Source organism: Pagrus major, chromosome 10 (genome assembly GCF_040436345.1).
Source record: "Pagrus major chromosome 10, Pma_NU_1.0".
Taxonomy (NCBI): Eukaryota; Metazoa; Chordata; class Actinopteri; order Spariformes; family Sparidae; genus Pagrus; species Pagrus major.
Window position 1 is genome coordinate 14,228,703 of NC_133224.1, and position 17,255 is coordinate 14,245,957.

At 41.3% G+C, this 17,255-nt stretch overlaps 1 protein-coding gene across 1 annotated transcript in view; it reads right to left on the reverse strand.

The window, feature by feature from the left end:
- LOC141003715 (glycogen phosphorylase, muscle form) overlaps positions 1 to 16,695 on the reverse strand; it is a 21,612-nt gene extending 4,917 nt beyond the window's left edge. The window contains exons 1-17 of the mRNA XM_073475148.1: positions 16,368 to 16,695; positions 14,574 to 14,675; positions 12,994 to 13,072; positions 12,784 to 12,887; positions 10,917 to 11,048; positions 10,655 to 10,766; positions 10,459 to 10,541; positions 8,325 to 8,468; positions 7,940 to 8,032; positions 6,738 to 6,884; positions 4,925 to 5,088; positions 4,593 to 4,707; positions 4,053 to 4,154; positions 3,817 to 3,964; positions 3,656 to 3,714; positions 1,351 to 1,492; positions 931 to 1,138 (exon numbers count right to left, since the gene is read on the reverse strand). Of these exons, the coding sequence (XP_073331249.1) occupies positions 931 to 1,138; positions 1,351 to 1,492; positions 3,656 to 3,714; positions 3,817 to 3,964; positions 4,053 to 4,154; positions 4,593 to 4,707; positions 4,925 to 5,088; positions 6,738 to 6,884; positions 7,940 to 8,032; positions 8,325 to 8,468; positions 10,459 to 10,541; positions 10,655 to 10,766; positions 10,917 to 11,048; positions 12,784 to 12,887; positions 12,994 to 13,072; positions 14,574 to 14,675; positions 16,368 to 16,610 (2,177 nt within the window). The 5' untranslated portion in view covers positions 16,611 to 16,695. The remainder of the gene's footprint in view (positions 1 to 930; positions 1,139 to 1,350; positions 1,493 to 3,655; positions 3,715 to 3,816; positions 3,965 to 4,052; positions 4,155 to 4,592; positions 4,708 to 4,924; positions 5,089 to 6,737; positions 6,885 to 7,939; positions 8,033 to 8,324; positions 8,469 to 10,458; positions 10,542 to 10,654; positions 10,767 to 10,916; positions 11,049 to 12,783; positions 12,888 to 12,993; positions 13,073 to 14,573; positions 14,676 to 16,367) is intronic.
- Positions 16,696 to 17,255: the final 560 nt, after the last annotated feature.

Sequence of the window (17,255 nt, forward strand, 5' to 3'; positions counted from 1 at the left end):
GTTAGCTTACCAGGCTACATTCTGTCTCTGTCAGTCTCCCATCTTAGCAGAATATTGGTGCAGCCAAAAAGAAAAAGAGAAACTATTGAATAAACTACATTTGGAGATAATTAAACTAACCGCCCAAAGCTTCATGTTAAAAAGGCTTGAGCCCGGGCCCATACCTCTGTCCCCGAGTTTGCTCTCCAGCCTTTTTCTTCTTTCTCAGTTATTGAAGCTCTTAAAGCAGTCAATGCCAAGAAGGTCACTTAGATCCATTCTTTCTAACAATCTACTCCTTTAATTGCAGACTGCTTAACTCATATTTTCAACTGATGTATTTGTACTGGTATATCCCAAAAATCTGGAAGGCAGCTCATGCCACGCCTCTTCACAAAGGGGGAGGTAAGTGTGTAAGTGCCAATTTCAAAATTCTCCTGCCTCTTAAAGATCCTTGAATTTTTAGTCAAACACAAATTCAGATATTATTTAACCCAATGCTCCATTCTGAGTTCATATCACCCTGGATATAGAGCAGAACATAGCACAATATCTGCTGTAGCCCTTACCTTAAATGATATATTGGCATGAACTCAAACACTTTGAGATGGTTTAGTAACTATCTTACAGACATACAGCAGTGCATTAAAGTGGGTGATGCATCTGAGTTTCTCCCAGTGACTAAGGGCATTCCTCAGGGTTCAATATTAGGTCCAGTATTATTTATAGTATTAATAACATCAGCATGTCCATCACTACATGCAGATGATTCAGTTTGATACAGTTCAGCAACCTCAGCGATTAATAATCTGTAACTCTCATTTCACAGCCTACAGTATGCACCTCTTTATCTTAAACTTCCTCAAATCTGCACTCTAAGTGGTACACTGATTAAAAGGTCCCAGGATTTAAGTGTTTAATGTCATTCTATTCAGACCATTAGAGGCTCACCCCTTCTTGTCCATAGCCTCCACATCGTTCACTCTCATGCCGAAGATGAAGAGGTTCTCCTCTCCAGCTTCCTCTGCCATTTCCACATTGGCTCCGTCCATTGTGCCGATGGTGAGCGCTCCGTTCAGCATGAACTTCATGTTGCCGGTGCCAGAGGCCTCAGTGCCGGCTGTGGAGATCTGCTCCGACAGGTCAGATGCAGGGATGACTGCAGACAGGCGACAGGTGGAACGATACAGACTTACAGTTTATATCTCTATCCAAGTTCTATCACATACACCAGTTAAGCTCTCAACGTTTTTATTTTAACGTATAAAGCCAAAGTTTCTAAATGCTAAAACACGTGTGCTATAGACATATTTTGGTCTGTACTGAAATAATACTTTACGATATAGACGATAACAGAACAGTATCCATTACTTTTCTCAGCCAGAGTGACCCGATAGTTCTCCAGGAAAATGACTTTGAGGCGATCTCCCACCACAGGGTCATTATTGACAATGTCTCCAATAGATGTGATCAGCTTGATGATCATCTTGGCAGTGTGGTAACCTGGAGCCGCCTGCAAACACAGAAGACCACCATGTTGAGAAACACTCAAGTTTTCTGCCCAAGTAGACCCTGTGTTTATTTATTGTGTTCAGGATGTGGCAGGAGAAACGAACAATTATCTGTGGGGGGATTACTTTTTGTTGTTGTTTTGCTGAAGACTTAGCATTTTAAATTGGATAATCCCATCAGTACAAAACAGGATTGGTGGCAGGTTGGAGGTTAAACTTTTCCTCTGAGGAAGAGTCCAAACTTCAATCTGCACTCATCAACACACGATCACAAACCTCAGTCCAAACAAGACTAAACTGTGAAAAAATAATAAAATAAATAATGATCAATAGTTATCACTGATGCAAAATTGGTACATTAGTAATATGGGAAGAGGCACAACAACTCGCTGTGCCTGTTCAAACTGTACGATCATACGCAGATTACAAAATCAAAACTGTCTTTGGTCTTTATCTTAAAATATATCACTAAAACAGGGACATCTAATAGCCTTCATCATTTACAGCATGTCATAGAAATATCCCTCTGTGGCTCTAAGATAAAGTCTCTTAAACCTCTGACCTGACGAGTTGGTAGAGCAAGCAGGATTATGAGACTGGGTGCAGTTACTCTTTAAAGCAGCAATAATGACTTTTTTTGGGCCACTTGGGTTCGGTGTAATAAACTGTAAACACAACAGGACTGCCAACTACCGGACTTCCCACCATGTAATGTACAGCAGGTTTATCTGAAAACAGCTGCCTGCTCCTGAATGAGAGCGGTGACACTGAACCACAACAATAAAGCTGCCAGGAATTTAAACCAAAACAATGAGCTGAAAGGCTGTTAAAAGCTGAAGGTGTCACACGCGGTGAGGTTTATCTTGTCTTGGGTTTTTGTCTCGTAACTTCCTGTTTTATTTTGAAACCTAACTCTCCTCTCGTTTCAGGTCACTTGCCCTTCCTCATGTGTCACCGGTCTGATTGTCTCACCTGATCCCTGATTGTTTCCACCTGTTCCCCATTACCCTCATGTGCTTATAGTCTGCGTCTCCCCTTTGTCTTGTGCCAAAGTGTTTCGTCCTGGTCCGTGTACTAAAGCCCTTTACCACAGTCACAGTCAGTTTTTGTTTTCTGTTTCCTCCTTTGAGAGTGATTTTTCGTTTGTTAAAGTTTTCTAGCTTAGCGTCGATTTTGTGTTATTTTACTGTTTTCTGTCCTCCCTTTTGGAGTGATTTTGTGTTTAGATAGTTGTAGAGCCTCCTGTTTAGGTGAGCCTTTTCTTTTGTCCTGTTGAGCAGTAGTTTTGGTTTTCCTCCTTCGGGAGCGCTTTGATTTGTTATCTAGCCTTTTGTTTTCCTCTTTCGGAAGCGTTTTGATTTTTAGTCTAGTTTTTGTTTTCCTCCTTTGGGAGCGATTTATGTTTTAGGGTCTTCCCTGATTCTAGTGTGTTTTTTGTCTCTCCCTTTTTATTGGAGATTTCCATTATTAGGAAGTTTTTTTTCCGTGAGTTATCTTGCCAGGCCTTAGTTATTTAGTGAGTTTTTCATAGCCCAATTGTTTGTCACTCTTCAAAGAAGGATCTGAAATCAATAAAGTGTGCTTGTACGTGATATCCTCTGCATCTGAGTCCTCATTTTAGTCCAGGCCTGACAGAAGGGAGCTGCAGAGTTGGTGATAGCTCTCTGTGGATTCATCACTATGAGCTGCACGTTTCCCATTACACATAGTCGTTTGATCTCTTAATTATATTATTGATTAGTGCAGCTTTAAGTTACAGACTTGCTATTTTGGTCATAAGTTTTATCAATAAGCCCTTAAGTGGATTATTTCATTATTTCTACAAAATGAATGAGATATCATTGATGTTATTATCAATGACTGTTTTTGTTTTTCTCACAAGGTTCGTCCTTGCTGACTCCATTTGGGAACTTGATGTCTAGATCAGGAATGTTTAAAGTAAACTTGGTTTAAAGTATGGGTTGTATGTTTTGTGTGAAATTCTTCTAGAGATGACTTGATGGCTATGCTAAACATAGACATCAAGTCATCTCTGTAAACGACTGAACTGATACCCAGAGTCAGATAAAAAGATGGTTACATAATGTCATTTTTTTTAACAATGTTGTTTCTTGCTTCCACCCAACATATGCAGTGACAAACAAAAAACCTTCAACGCCACTTACTTTCCCTCCAATCATGATGGTCCTGGGGGTCCATGACTTGTTGGGTTCCTTCTTGATTCCTGATTAAACACAAAACAAAAAAGGTTTGACTTAACTCTGACTCAATATTTTGTAAAAAAAAAAAAAAAAAAAAAGCTGCCAGCAGAAGAACAAACACCCACGGTTGTACTGTGTGATGATGTGCAGGCAGTTGAGCAGCTGTCTTTTGTACTCGTGGATCCTCTTCACCTGGACATCAAACATGGAGTCTGGGTTGATCTTCACCTTGTAGTGCTCTTCAAGATGGGCAGCAAACTTCATTTTGTTCTCCTAACAGTTGAGATCATTCAGAGGAATGAGATCAGAAACAGTCAGAAAACCCCAGGACAATAACCATCTTTCTTTAATAAGCTCTCACTTGTTTGACTTTGGCCACATCGCGAATGAAGGTGTCATCATCCACAAAGTCCAGGAGCTGCTTCAGCTGGTCCAGGTCCCGGATGTAGTCCTCACCAATCCTCTAAAAAACATGAGAACCACATGAGAACCATATTATTTGGCAAACATGTATCACAGACAGTGTAAATCATGTCAACACGTCGAAGATGATGAGTTTGTTTAAGGAAACAGAACATTTCTGCAGTGGTGTCACAGAGAGGGAGGACGTGAAATCCTTCTTTCATAAAGGTTTTTAAATGAGTCTCCTGGGTAATTCAATAATATATATAAAAGGGTGACGCCCTTAAGTAGTATAAAGCCTTTTGTGGCTCCAGAGGAAGCTGCATGGAATCTGATAAACAGTGATGTCACTTAGTGGCTACGATGCATTGTGGGTAATGCGCTGGGTTTTCAGCCCAATCATGTTTTATGTAAAATCCAAGCTTTGGACATGCTTCATCTGTCAGACAGCTCACTTCTCAACTGTATACTCAGTGTGTATGAACAAGAAGAAACGCACCTCTGCGATGACCTCAGCCAGGCCAGGGTTGCACATGACCAGCCAGCGCCTGGGTGTGATGCCGTTGGTCTTGTTCTGAAACTTCTCAGGGTCGACCTCGTAGAAATCCTTGAACCTGAGGAAGAATGGAGCACATGACCTTACAACACCAAATTTGAGTAATGTTTCAACCATTAGACACATGAACACTGAGTTGGATTTTTTGTTCTTGGCGGCTTGATGCAGGGGTGCACCACTAATGTTGAACACAATAATGGCCAGAGGCTTCTTTACGGTAATGTTATAGCACACACAAGCAAGACAAGAGATGAGGGTGAACTGGTTTTTCCTACACAGTGTCTTTGATGATTTCAGAGTGGATGCGGGCCACTCCGTTTACAGCATGAGATCCCACAATGCACAGGTGAGCCATGTTGATTTTCTTGACGTCCCCTTCCTCGATCAGGGACATTCGGCGCATGCGGTCAACATCTCCAGGGTACAGCTTGGTGATGCGCTGGGGGGATGAAGGGCAGAGATATCTCAGTACATGTACAGAGCAGAGCTGTAGGTGGGACTTGAGACTTGGACTTTAGTTGATTCTGTGCCCATAAATATGAAAACTGTAATAATCATAAATTAATAACGCATTAATTAATTAATAACAAATGACCAAAGTCACAGCTGTCTTATTATTTACAGCGCATAGCAGCATGACTTCTTATCTCATTCTCAATGTTAGGAAAACTGAGTCAATTTGCTTTTCTTCCAGGTCCTCAATAGATGCTAATGAGTTATATCTAAAGATTAATGGTGAGCAGGGTTGCAAAAGTAAATGTACAAACATTTAGACTTAGTCTGGATGTGCGTGACATGAGACTGTCTACAAATTTCATGCAGCAAACACTTTCATGCACTCTATGATCTTCATGCATTTAAGTTATTGTGTAACCTCTTGGTCACGAGCAACTCCTACAACAACTCAGTCTCTGATGATGATATACAATGGAGCCATTCATATTTTGGACAGGAAGCCAATAAAATCACATCATAGATAGATAGATCATCATTGCTGTATTCTTCAGAAATCTTCAGTTTTATGTTAGTCTGTCTGTATTATCTCGAACGTATTTTTTGCTGAGTTCTTGTCTGTACTGTACTATATGTATTTGTTGTGATGTATGTATTTTAAAGGCCCATCTAGGGACGGGCATTGCAAGTTAGCTTTGGCTATAAACACTGTCGTTTGTGGCAGGTTCTGCTACATACTTGTCCCTGTGCAAATAAACATTACACAAATAAATAAATGTTATTTTCTATCCTTCAAGAAATCTGTCATTTTCTGACATTGAACATTAAAGCTCCGACAGACAGCACTCTACTCTACATTACTCTACTTAAAGATCCCAGTTATAGTTATAGTTATAAATTATACAGCAGGCCTAAGTGCTGTATGAAATATGTGAAAGTATCAAAATACTCCACAGAGAAATACACACAGCCTGCATACAGAAACCGTGCCTTTAAATGAGCCATAGGATTTTTGTAAGGTTGTGATGTCACAACCATACAGCCACCACCCTCAGACACTACTGCACTATGGTGTCTAATTATTAAAGCTTAAATGACATATATTATTATATCAAAGCTTTTGCTTAATGTTGGTCATGACCTGGACAAAGTATTGGCTATGTGTTCAGACTATTTAATTGTGTTTAGTGTTCGGGTGAAGTTCAGGTTATCTTTAAGCAGGTCCTGACTGTGTCCATGTGTGTCATGTGCTACAGGTAGATATGCTATAATGTCCATTGGACAGAGGCACAAAGAACAAGAGGTGTAGCCAAAGCATTCGACTGCCAATACTGTCAATAATGCATGGAATATATCTTCAGGTCTCAGGTCACTTTTGGGTCTCAACAGTACGTGCTGTGTTCAGTCAGGTCAGGTTTTAAAGATATGAGTACAGGCTTGAGTAAGGTCTGAGAGTAGTGCAGAACTCTCATACAGGATGCACGGAGATGAAAATGTTAGATCTTAAAAGTGGGTAAGATGGCAAACAAGATTATTTCTAAAAACCTCAGAGCACTCAGTTAGTTTTTTATAGCATAGGAACATAGGATATCATCTTCAAGCCTAAAATGTACTTTAATCTAGCTGCCCTTGTACCTCCAGGTGCCTCTTGTTGATCTCGTAGATGATGTCCAGGTGACGAGGCAGCAGGTTTTTGAAGAGGTCGACAGGCCAGCGCTCCAGGGCTTCAGGCAGGACGGTGTGATTGGTGTAGGCACAGGTACGGACCACGATGTCCCAGGCCTAGACACAGAGAGGACAGGACCAGAGACAGAGCATTTTCACACATCCTCACATGTATCTCAGCCTAACGGCAAAACAGAAAATGTGATTATAAATATGTATATTCTGACAAAGTAATTTGTGTAGAAATTGTGTAATGTGTAAAAAGAGTGTAATGGAGTTCTCTTGTCTCATGGAAAAATGTATGACCTGTCTATTTGATTTGTCAACAGTTTTTGGAGAAGATTGTCCTATATTAGCATGTTCATTGCTAACATCCTGTTACTGTGTAAAACAGCACTGACTCTTGTCATTCTGCTGCGCTCACATGCTGATGTGTTCTTGTGACTTCTGTGGTGAAGGATGCAAAGTGACACACTAGCTACACAAGTGACCACAAGGCAGTTCAGATAAACTGCAGTAGTTACAGTTTGTGCTTGTTGAGTCTGAGACAAGAGTGTGGAGTCATTGGCTCACACTGTAGGACAGTTACTCCTCCACAGAAAGTCGTTGTGTACAGAATGAAAACAGGAGTTCAAACCCTGCCCAACCTGACTGTCGACTGTTTGTTACAGAATGTTATAAACATTGTTGAACGCTGTTGATCTAACAAGCTCTTTGTTGAAGGCATACTCAGGCCTGTGTGTTACTGCCAGGGATGTACTGGGACAGAAATTCAGTCCGGGAGTTTGAGATGGAGAGGCCCTAATATTAGGTTGTGATGCTATATTTTTGGTTATTCCCATGGAAAAAAGTATTTCATGAAATTTACCAGCACAACTTCAGACACCTGCAACACTTTCGTTTCACTTCGCTTGTATCCCCTCTCAATATTGAAAGTATTTTCAGAGGCAGCGTTCTGCTCTGTGCTGCTGTCTGCGCTGGGCCAGACTGGCTCGGGTGGCAGCCACCCGAGGACCATCCATACAGCAACTACTGACATCAGATATCGAAAACTAGAAACCCTATATGACCACTGGCCGGTTCGGCCTGAAATGGGTCGGCCATTTGGGAGTCTTCCAGAACCTTGATGGCCAGCCCGCCCCTGGTTACTGCACTGCTGGAATGCCACATACCTTCTCCCAGGTGAGTTCCTCAATGTCCACCAGGATCCTCATCAGCTCAGGGATGGCCAGAGCAGGGTGGGTATCATTCAGCTGGATGGCCACCTGCACACCACAGACAGACAAAGGTAAAGACAAAATTTAAGTCTGCTTAAAAGAAAATAAAATGAATACAATGTGTGGTTGATAATGAACTCAGAAACTCCAGATATCAGACCTTACTATTCACACATAACTAAATACTGCAGACATAAAACCTGCTGTCATCGAAAAGGTTAATCCAATCATCATCAAAGTCTATGGGCTATAATCAGATGTTTGCTTAGGGTTGAGATCATTTGTAACATATCATACCACACCATAATCTGATGATATGATGGTCTGATGGATCACTCACCTTATCTGGCAGTGTAGAAAGGTCTAGTCGCACAAACTCTGTGGAGCCAAACTTGGAGGCTTTGAATCGACGGATGATGTCTTGAAGAGTTGCTGCTACAACAAAGTACTCCTGCTTCAGACGCAGCTCCTTCCCTTCAAAGAACTGAAGAACAAAGACAACATGGACAGCTGTTATATCCAGCATCTCCTTTTTACAAAACCTGTGCTACTACAGCTAAGATTGCTCAGGCTAATGTGTTAGCAAACAGTCGCCTATTTAAGCAGACGCAGAACAACATTAACATTCATTAGGAGTTGTGTTCGTGTCCACCTGATGAATTTCAGTCCAACTTTTGGTCTCCACCAACTCCAGAGATGAATATCCGACTCTTTAACTGCCCAGTGCTGCTTTGTTTAAGGTTTCAGTCGCTAACTCAGGGTTGTCCCTAAAAACAGCTGTCAGCTGTTGTTTATAGCTGAATATATTGATGAGAGCATAATTGATAAACCAAAACAAAGAGTCTGAAGAGGCCTAACAGCTCAGTAAAGCTGAGAGGAACTGCAGAGTTGGTGATAATTCTCTGTGGGTTTGTCACCTTGGAGCAGCCCATTTCACATTATTTAGTCATTTGATGCATAGTTAATAAGAAAATGATTGATTAGTGGGACTTTAAAACAATGGCCACATCTCCAATCTCTTTTTAAAGAATGAGGTCTGATGAGAACACATGGTAATACCAAAGATTTATAATAGAACTGGATACGGGACCCAAAGATGGCGCCTATTCAATTCAAGAGAGAATTGTTCTGCTAGTGCATACTCCGGAAAAATTTCTAGCTCCTGGGTTTATTCCTGGGTATTGCTGCACACTGACTATTGAGTCATTTAAATTGCTTTTCTCAACTCAAGGAATGTTTTACAATTATGAAACCACCATGAATCAAAATTTCTCAGTAAAAAGTATAACAACTGCCCCCGTTTGCAGTTGCTGGTGTCCTGTCAACAGTTGTGCAGACGTCTCTTTTATAATGGTGCTCTATGCGTGAAATGCATTTTGGGCCACAGGGAAATGTTTTGCTGCAATACACTGGGCACTGGCGAAATTGGAAGCAAGGCTTTGTAACGCCTAAGTCTAAATAATACATTCATGAGTAATAATAACACTTTTATAGTATATATTTTGTTACACCTGTGCTGTATCGAATAAATAACTAATTACTGCGGGAGAAAAATCTAAGGCCCAGAACACTCTGGCCCCACAGGATAAGATGTCGTACGTACCCTGTATAAAGGTTAGGCCCAATAAGGTATGGATGAGGGCATAGTGACGTCTGATCTATGAGTTTATATCTCTCATGGTCTTTGCAAACTTAGCAGTTTGAAGCTGCTGTAGATATGTCTATATGCTAACATCTGTTAGCTTGTTCCACCTACTGCAATTTTTGGTCACCTGTCGTTATAACTTCCAGTAGAGTCAGAGAATGAGGAAGGAAGTCAGAGAACAAGACGAAACATAACGTGAAGAAAACTTTAAAACATTACCTTGTCTGTAAACTCTTGTGCCTGAGTCACGTCAGACAGACTCATCATCAGCATTGTTGGTTGTTTAACAATGAAACAACAACTCCCATGATCCCACTCTACTTATGTCTTGCGTTTTGCTTTGTTTTGTTTTTTTATCGAGACACCCCTTTTCACAGAAATTACACACTGTGCTTTTAACTTAACATGGATGTCGTTACAGAATAAATGCAGTGCATAGTCATGACTATAAAGGCCAAAATCATGCATCAAAAATATTTTACTGATTTATGACTTTTCACCAGAGTTACTTCCTTGACATATTATTTGTACCAATGAAACTGGTTGTGCTCATTGAGGTTAACTCTAGCTAATGATATTGTGCCTCTGAAGCAACACAGTGTTCCTGTACAATACAGTGAGGGATTATTAGTAACATTTCAGCTACGCTCACTTTCAGTTTGACCTCTGAATACTGTGGCTTAGATCATCTGGACAACCTGGATGACTGTTCTCAGATCTACAATAAATTAATACATAATATCATAATAAATAAGACCTAATATTGTAATAAATGAAGACAGACGTTGGTGGTCGGTATGTGTTTAAACACAACAATAATTCCACTCACATTGTCGTTGGGGTAGAGGACCCTGGAGATGTTCTCAGCCAGGTTTCTGTCCAGCACAGCCTGAATGTAGCCACCAACATTAACTGTGGGACAGCAGCAGTCACTCATGTTCAGATTCCTCATCATGTTTACTCATCGAATCAGACTGTGTTCAGCAGCATGACCATCATTTAACAGTACAGAAGACAGCACTCACAGTCTTTAAGGTTAAAGTCACAGGGGGCCTTAGCAGACCACAGTCTCATGGTGTTGACAATGTTGTTTCTGTAGCCGGGGACCGGGGTGTCATAGGGCAGAGCCAGAACCACCTGGATCAAAATGTAGATTAAATACATCAGTTCTGTGGTGAATATACAATTAGACAGTCTAATATCCGTTATATGAAAGATGAACCCTTTATATATATTTTCTAATCTAAGGTCAGCTCTGGTGTCAGATTTGTGTCTGTTCCTACTGACCTGTGTGTCGACCCACTTTACACCCTCGGGTGTGTAGTCCACTCTTCCATAGAAGTGGACTGGGCGCATGTACTCAGGGCGAGCCTTCTCCCAGGGGTTACCGTAACGCAGCCAGTCGTCAGCTTCCTCCACCTGTGGAGACATGTCGCCAGGATGATCTCCAATACACCCCAACCCCAGACTGTTGTGCTGTTCTCCTGTGCTTTGTGGGCAACTTACAACAATCTACTGCACTGTTATTGTATATCTGATCCATTTTTATTTCATTTCACAAATTTTACTTTAGCTTAACTGATTTTATTCTGTTTTTTTTGCTGCTTATTGTTTTTTTCAATGTCATTCTAATGCTTTCTTAGCCATTGTAAACATTTTGTGCTTTGTGGTATTTATCTGTTGTGCTATAGATCACACAGCACACAGGCACTGTCTTCTGTGCACCACACTCTTAAAATCAATGACCAACAATATCTGGAGCTGTGTTGATACAATCAACAAAGTCATCCAGAATCCAGAAATAAGAAAGTGTATATTGTAGTGATACAATACTAAAACTCCAGCCTCACAGTGTAACTTTAATTCACAGTACATCATATTGTTTACTTCACCTTGAAAGGTAAATTGTTCATTTTCACAAAGCAGGATGCTCTCCTAGAGCTTTATGAAGACAGTCTTGTGTTTAGTTACTGCTTATTCAAACCACTTCCTGCTTCTCTTGTTTTCTAGAGTTTTGCATAGGCAAATCACATGGGGTCTCTTCATGAAAGGCAGCTAAGGCAGTCTGAAATATTTCAGTGAGGACAGAACAATGTTGATGCTTCAAGATAAGTATGTTGTATGATCAATTATTTGTTGTTTAACATTAAAATCATGACCATTTTGACTTTTAATAGCCAGGTTTATAGTAGATACTCATTTATTAGTAACGCTTTATAATAACCATCTTTAATAAACGGTAAATCTATGGTTCATTAATCTTTAGGTCAGGGTTCTTATAACCTGGTCCTCTGGGATTCCTGCTCACACACCTGATTCAAATGACCACCTCGTCATCAAGCACTGCTGAAGTCGGCCTGATCACAACCCTTTCATTTGAATCAGGTGTGTTTTGAGCAGGGAACCATCTAGCAGGACAGGAGTCCCCGAGGACCAGGGTTGAAGAACACTGCTTCAGGCAAAGGTCCTATTTGTAAGTTGATTTTTAGGTTTCATTCCCAACTTGTCAAATACTGACACTTTGGGATTGTAGATCAGGTCAGCCGCCATCTCAAAGCATCAGTGTTTAGTGTTAGCAAACAATGAAAGGATTTACTAACCATTTATTAACTGTTTATTGTAAAGTTGCATCTGATAAACCTTTACAATTACTTCATAAATGGTTTATTAAGCATTTCATTGTTAACACTGAATTAACCATTAACTAAAGTTTAATCTATTATCAATTAACCATTTATTAATGATGGTTATTATAAAGTTTTATCTAGTTATCTAATATGAATAGTAAACCTTGGTTGGCAATTCAGAATCCTGGAACCAGGCTAATTCTGTAACAAGTGACGGACAGTGTGCAGGGTTTCTGGCTCTTTCACAGTCAACTGTTTGACCTCAACTTTTGGTATGAAGTTCTGGAAACAACCATCACCAGTCTGTTTAATTAATCCGACCATTTGTTCCACTAAATATTTAGTTAAAGAGTGGAGGAAAGTTTACTCGCTCTGGACTACATGACTCATGTTTGATTTACTGACTGACACAGCCAGCTCAGATTTCAGGGCAGTACAGACGACTTCTTCCTCTGTTGAAAAATGTCAAACTCATCCTGATGAAAAGTCCTGCTCAGATAAGTGAAAATCTCATCAGGTGAACATACCTGCCAGCCGCTGACAATTTTCTGGTTGAAGATGCCGAACTCGTAACGGATGCCGTATCCATAAGCAGCCAGACCCAGAGAGGCCATGGAATCCAGGAAACAAGCTGAGGAAACAACAGGGGTGGGGGGGTGGGGGGGTGGTGGCTGCGTGAGACAAGGCTGTCTTCAGCACTAAACATCAGTGTCAGTCAGGAGGAAGCCGGAGCTCACCAGCCAGACGACCCAGTCCTCCGTTGCCTAGACCAGCATCTTCCTCGATGTCCTGCAGCTCCTCCATGTCCAGACCCAGCTGAGGAACACATAGACATAATGTTTCTGTGCAGCAGGTCGACAGTGAGGTCTGCTGGGCAAAAGCCTGAGAGTTTTTGATCCAGCACCCAGGAGCCATTGCTGGTGCTCATTGTCATTAAGGGGACAATTTTATCAATAGTTGGCAGTTCATTGTCTACTCATCCTGTGAAAACAGCAGTATAAAGACTCCTGTGCCTCTGCAGGAGCTTTGTTAAAAAACCCTCATGATGTCATCAGGGTTATCTCAGCTTGGGCTTATAACAGAGAACAGACATTATGAACTGAGTCATGGAGTTTAAAAGGCAGGCATCAGAGTTAGACAGCAGTGTTGTATAAAGTACCCAAAAGTAAAGGTACCTAAAAGTAAAGATATCATGGTAAATATTACTTGGTAAAAGTGAAAGTCACCCATACAAATAGTACTTAAGTAAAAATCTAAAAGTATCTCATTTTAAATGTACTTAGGTATCAAAAGTACAAGTAAAAGTAAACAATACATAAGTACATGTCTGTATATAGTGTATACTATGGGTTGACTAATTAAGTGATCCAATATTCAACATTTTTCCGATTATCATCATCATCAGAATTTTTTTTTTTTTTCTGATTGCCTATAAACTAAATCAAATTATATTATCAAGTTTAAATGCTTTTTAAAACAAAAAAATGGCTCTGGTGCAGCATGTAATCTGTAATCTGCATCCTAAACTGTCGAGTAACTTAAGTTATCAACTGGACAAAAAAGTACAATATTTGACCCCAAACTGTCGCACAATGGAGACAACTGACAATTGAGACTACCTCAAGATTGTACTTAGGTACAGTACTTGAGTAGAGATACTCAGATACATTCCATCACTGGTGGAAAGTAACTAAGTCCATTACTCAAGTACAGTACTTACAGTAAGTACATTAAGAGTGAATCCATTCTATGCTCCTTTATACTTCCTCTCACCTACATTTTTGAGGCAAGTATTGTACTTTTACTCCACATTTATTGAATGGATGCACTGTAGTTACTTCAAGTAACATAAAACTTTGATTACATTATCCTAACACTTCCTGTTCATGGTGCTTTAAAAATCACAGCGGTAAAGTCAAATGAAAGGAATTATGTCCCTGGCTAGATGTGGTTTCATCAGTCCACCATCTATTTCATAGAACATGTTCACTGATGTTCTCCAGATATATACAGCAGCTACATGGCTGAACTGGAGCAAATGACTGCGGCCAGGTTCCAACATCAGCTGGAAAACTGAGACCATAACCGTGGAGGTGTGATGTTTGGGTGTCCATGTTCCTTATTTGGGTGTCCAATTACTTTAGGCTACGTAGCCTCCTATCATTTTATACCCTCTCTCTCGCTCAGTGTGGAGCTGAGTGTGTGCTCTCATACAGACCGACACTCATAATCAACAGCTTCTGAGAAGGGACCAGATTGAGCAAAGTCCATCATCCCCGCTTCCCTGCCTTTTTTCCCCCGTGATCCTTTGCCTCACCTGGTATGTTGCTTCATCACAGGCATTCTCCAAGGCCAGGTTAACCATGGTGTTCTGCAGAGTCCGGCCCATGTAGAACTCCAGGGACAGGTAGTAGACACGCTACAGAAAAACAGGGAAAAACCTAAACTTTAAACATTCTTTCAGTATCTTATACCTTTACACCTCCATCCAAAACATCTGCAAACACTGACAAATATCTGCTTTATTTACAGTGCACTGAAGCCCCCCTACAAATTCTCAGGAGGACAAAGTGGTAAAACACATGTGCTCCACTGGGTGTCCCTAATGCAATTTTATCTGTGGTAGAGAACAACAGCTGCTGTCAGGGCAACAACAGCAGGGCTATTACTGGCAACCCCTCCAACAGTATCTCTTACATGCCACACAGACAACAGTAACATGTTATAATGCCTCCTCACAGCTCTGTGAGAGTGTGACAGTTAACACAGACTTCCTAATCGACGTACATACCACATTAAAAGGAGATAATGCTACAGACTTTATGAGGACATGTGAAACTTAGGGTTTTGTGTGTCCTAATTGACATATGTGCAGCCTCTCTGACCTTGTCCAATGTGACAGCTCTAATCCTGCTTCTGATTGATGGCGGGGGGGGGGTCATATAAAAAAAGCAGACATGGAAAAAGTCAGAGACAAAGGCATCCAGTGTCTATATAAATAGGAGAAGGAGGTTTGTGCTGACTTTCCAAAAGTTACACAGACTTCATGTGAATGACAGTTCCATGTGATTAACAGTAGCTATGTCAGTTTGTTGTGTAATGTGATTAGTAAGCACACAGTACGGTTGGAATACAGGAAACGGAGTGTGAAAAAGCGTATTTTCACTGACACAGAAAAATACTTATCCAAGGTCTATATCAGGATTTGGATATACACACAGTACTTGAAGGGCACATTTATTGTTACCTATTTTTTTTGTTTTTTTGCCCTGGTGCAGCATGTGATCTGCTCAGCAACAAGTAACTAAAGGTATCAAATAAACGTGAAGAAGTAAAAAGTACAACATTTGCCTCCAACAGGTTGTGGTGTGGAAGTATAAAGAAGCAGAAATTAAAATACTCAAATACGAGTACCTCAAAATTGTACTTAAGTACAGTCATTGAGTAAATGTACTTTGTACATTGTACACATTCCATTACTGATCTCATCACAGGTGATGGCCCTTTAAACTCTGTGTGCACTTACAGTAACACAGAGAAGCTGAGTGCTGGCTGCTTTGTAGTTTAATTAATGGAAAAAGTAAGTGATGCAGCTTCATCTGTCCTTTTAACAGAGTGGGGCCATTTTGTGATGCGCACTGTGTGGTGATGGGGATGGACGGAAGGCGTTACGTAACACACATTTCAACAACCAGTTGAGTGTGTTAATTCCTCACAGTGCAGGACGGCGGCAGCAGGTTGTACATATCTGAAGCACCGAGGCCGAGCGTCGTCCTCAGTGGCGCACTGTACGTCAGATCAAGGTTAGCGAGGCAGATGCAGATGCACGAGCACATATTATTATGTAACAGAGTGACAGAGAAGACAAGACTCCACACTCTGCGCACACACTCAAACTCTGCTACAATGCATCATTTGCATCAACAGAAAAACATGTCTATAAAAGGATATGAGAAGAAAAGCAGCCGCGCGCGCGCGCGCGCACACACACACACACACACACACACACGGGGCCATCAGTGTTACCGCAGCAGAGAACAGCGCGTCCCCTCCCACCGACCCCCGGTCAGCTGTGTGTACGTGCAGGACTGCGGCATCAGCCGCTGCTTACTTTGGGGTCTTTCTCATAGTAATGCTGCTGCGTCCGGATCCAGCGGCCCACCAGGTGGTCCCGGACCGTGTTGGCCAGGGCAAAGTAGTAGTCCCGTTTGGTCGCCACATTTCGGTCCTTCACCAGGGTGAAGTGGAGGTGCCGGTTGAAATTAGTTTTCAGGTCCGAAACGTTTTCCACCCCGGCCAACCCCCGGACGGAGATCTGCTTCCTCTTGTCCTGGTCAGTCAGAGGCTTGGCCATGATTACAGACCGCTTCTGTTCACTTTCTACTGAACGGTAAGTTGGATTTCAGCCGGTCCGCCCCTCTTCACTCTCTCCTCTGAGTGCAGACAGCCGGTGAGATGCGGCGGTCCAGCCTGCTTTATGTGTCACGTACTCACTGTCAAGACAGACCAACCAAGACAGACCAACCAAGACAAGCCTTTCCGGTCTACACTTTCAAAGTAAAACTCACATTTGTTCAACTAATGAGGCCCATGTCTATTTGAAACTGCGTCACACGCCTATTTGTGACGATTTTTCAATACTGGACGTAAGGCAGAGAAGTACAGTGTATTTTAATCAAAACTGTGGAATTTTAGGCTAAAAATGATTGTCTTCTTTAAATAATGTGTCCAATACAGACTTGTCATATGTGCGGCCAGCAACGCAAACGTTGTTTTTTACTATACTTTAAAAATGACTTCCCTTCCGGTCTAAACCGGGCTAACTTGGTGTCGCTCTGCATCCTCGAGTACTAAAAGCCTTCACAGCCCGTCACCTCGCTCTCTATACATTAGAAATAAACCTGACTTCGTAACTTCGCGTTTAGAAAACTTTAGGAGTAAAATGAGGCAGAATAATGCTAGGTGAGCATGTCATTTGTGTTTTAATGAAATGTGACAT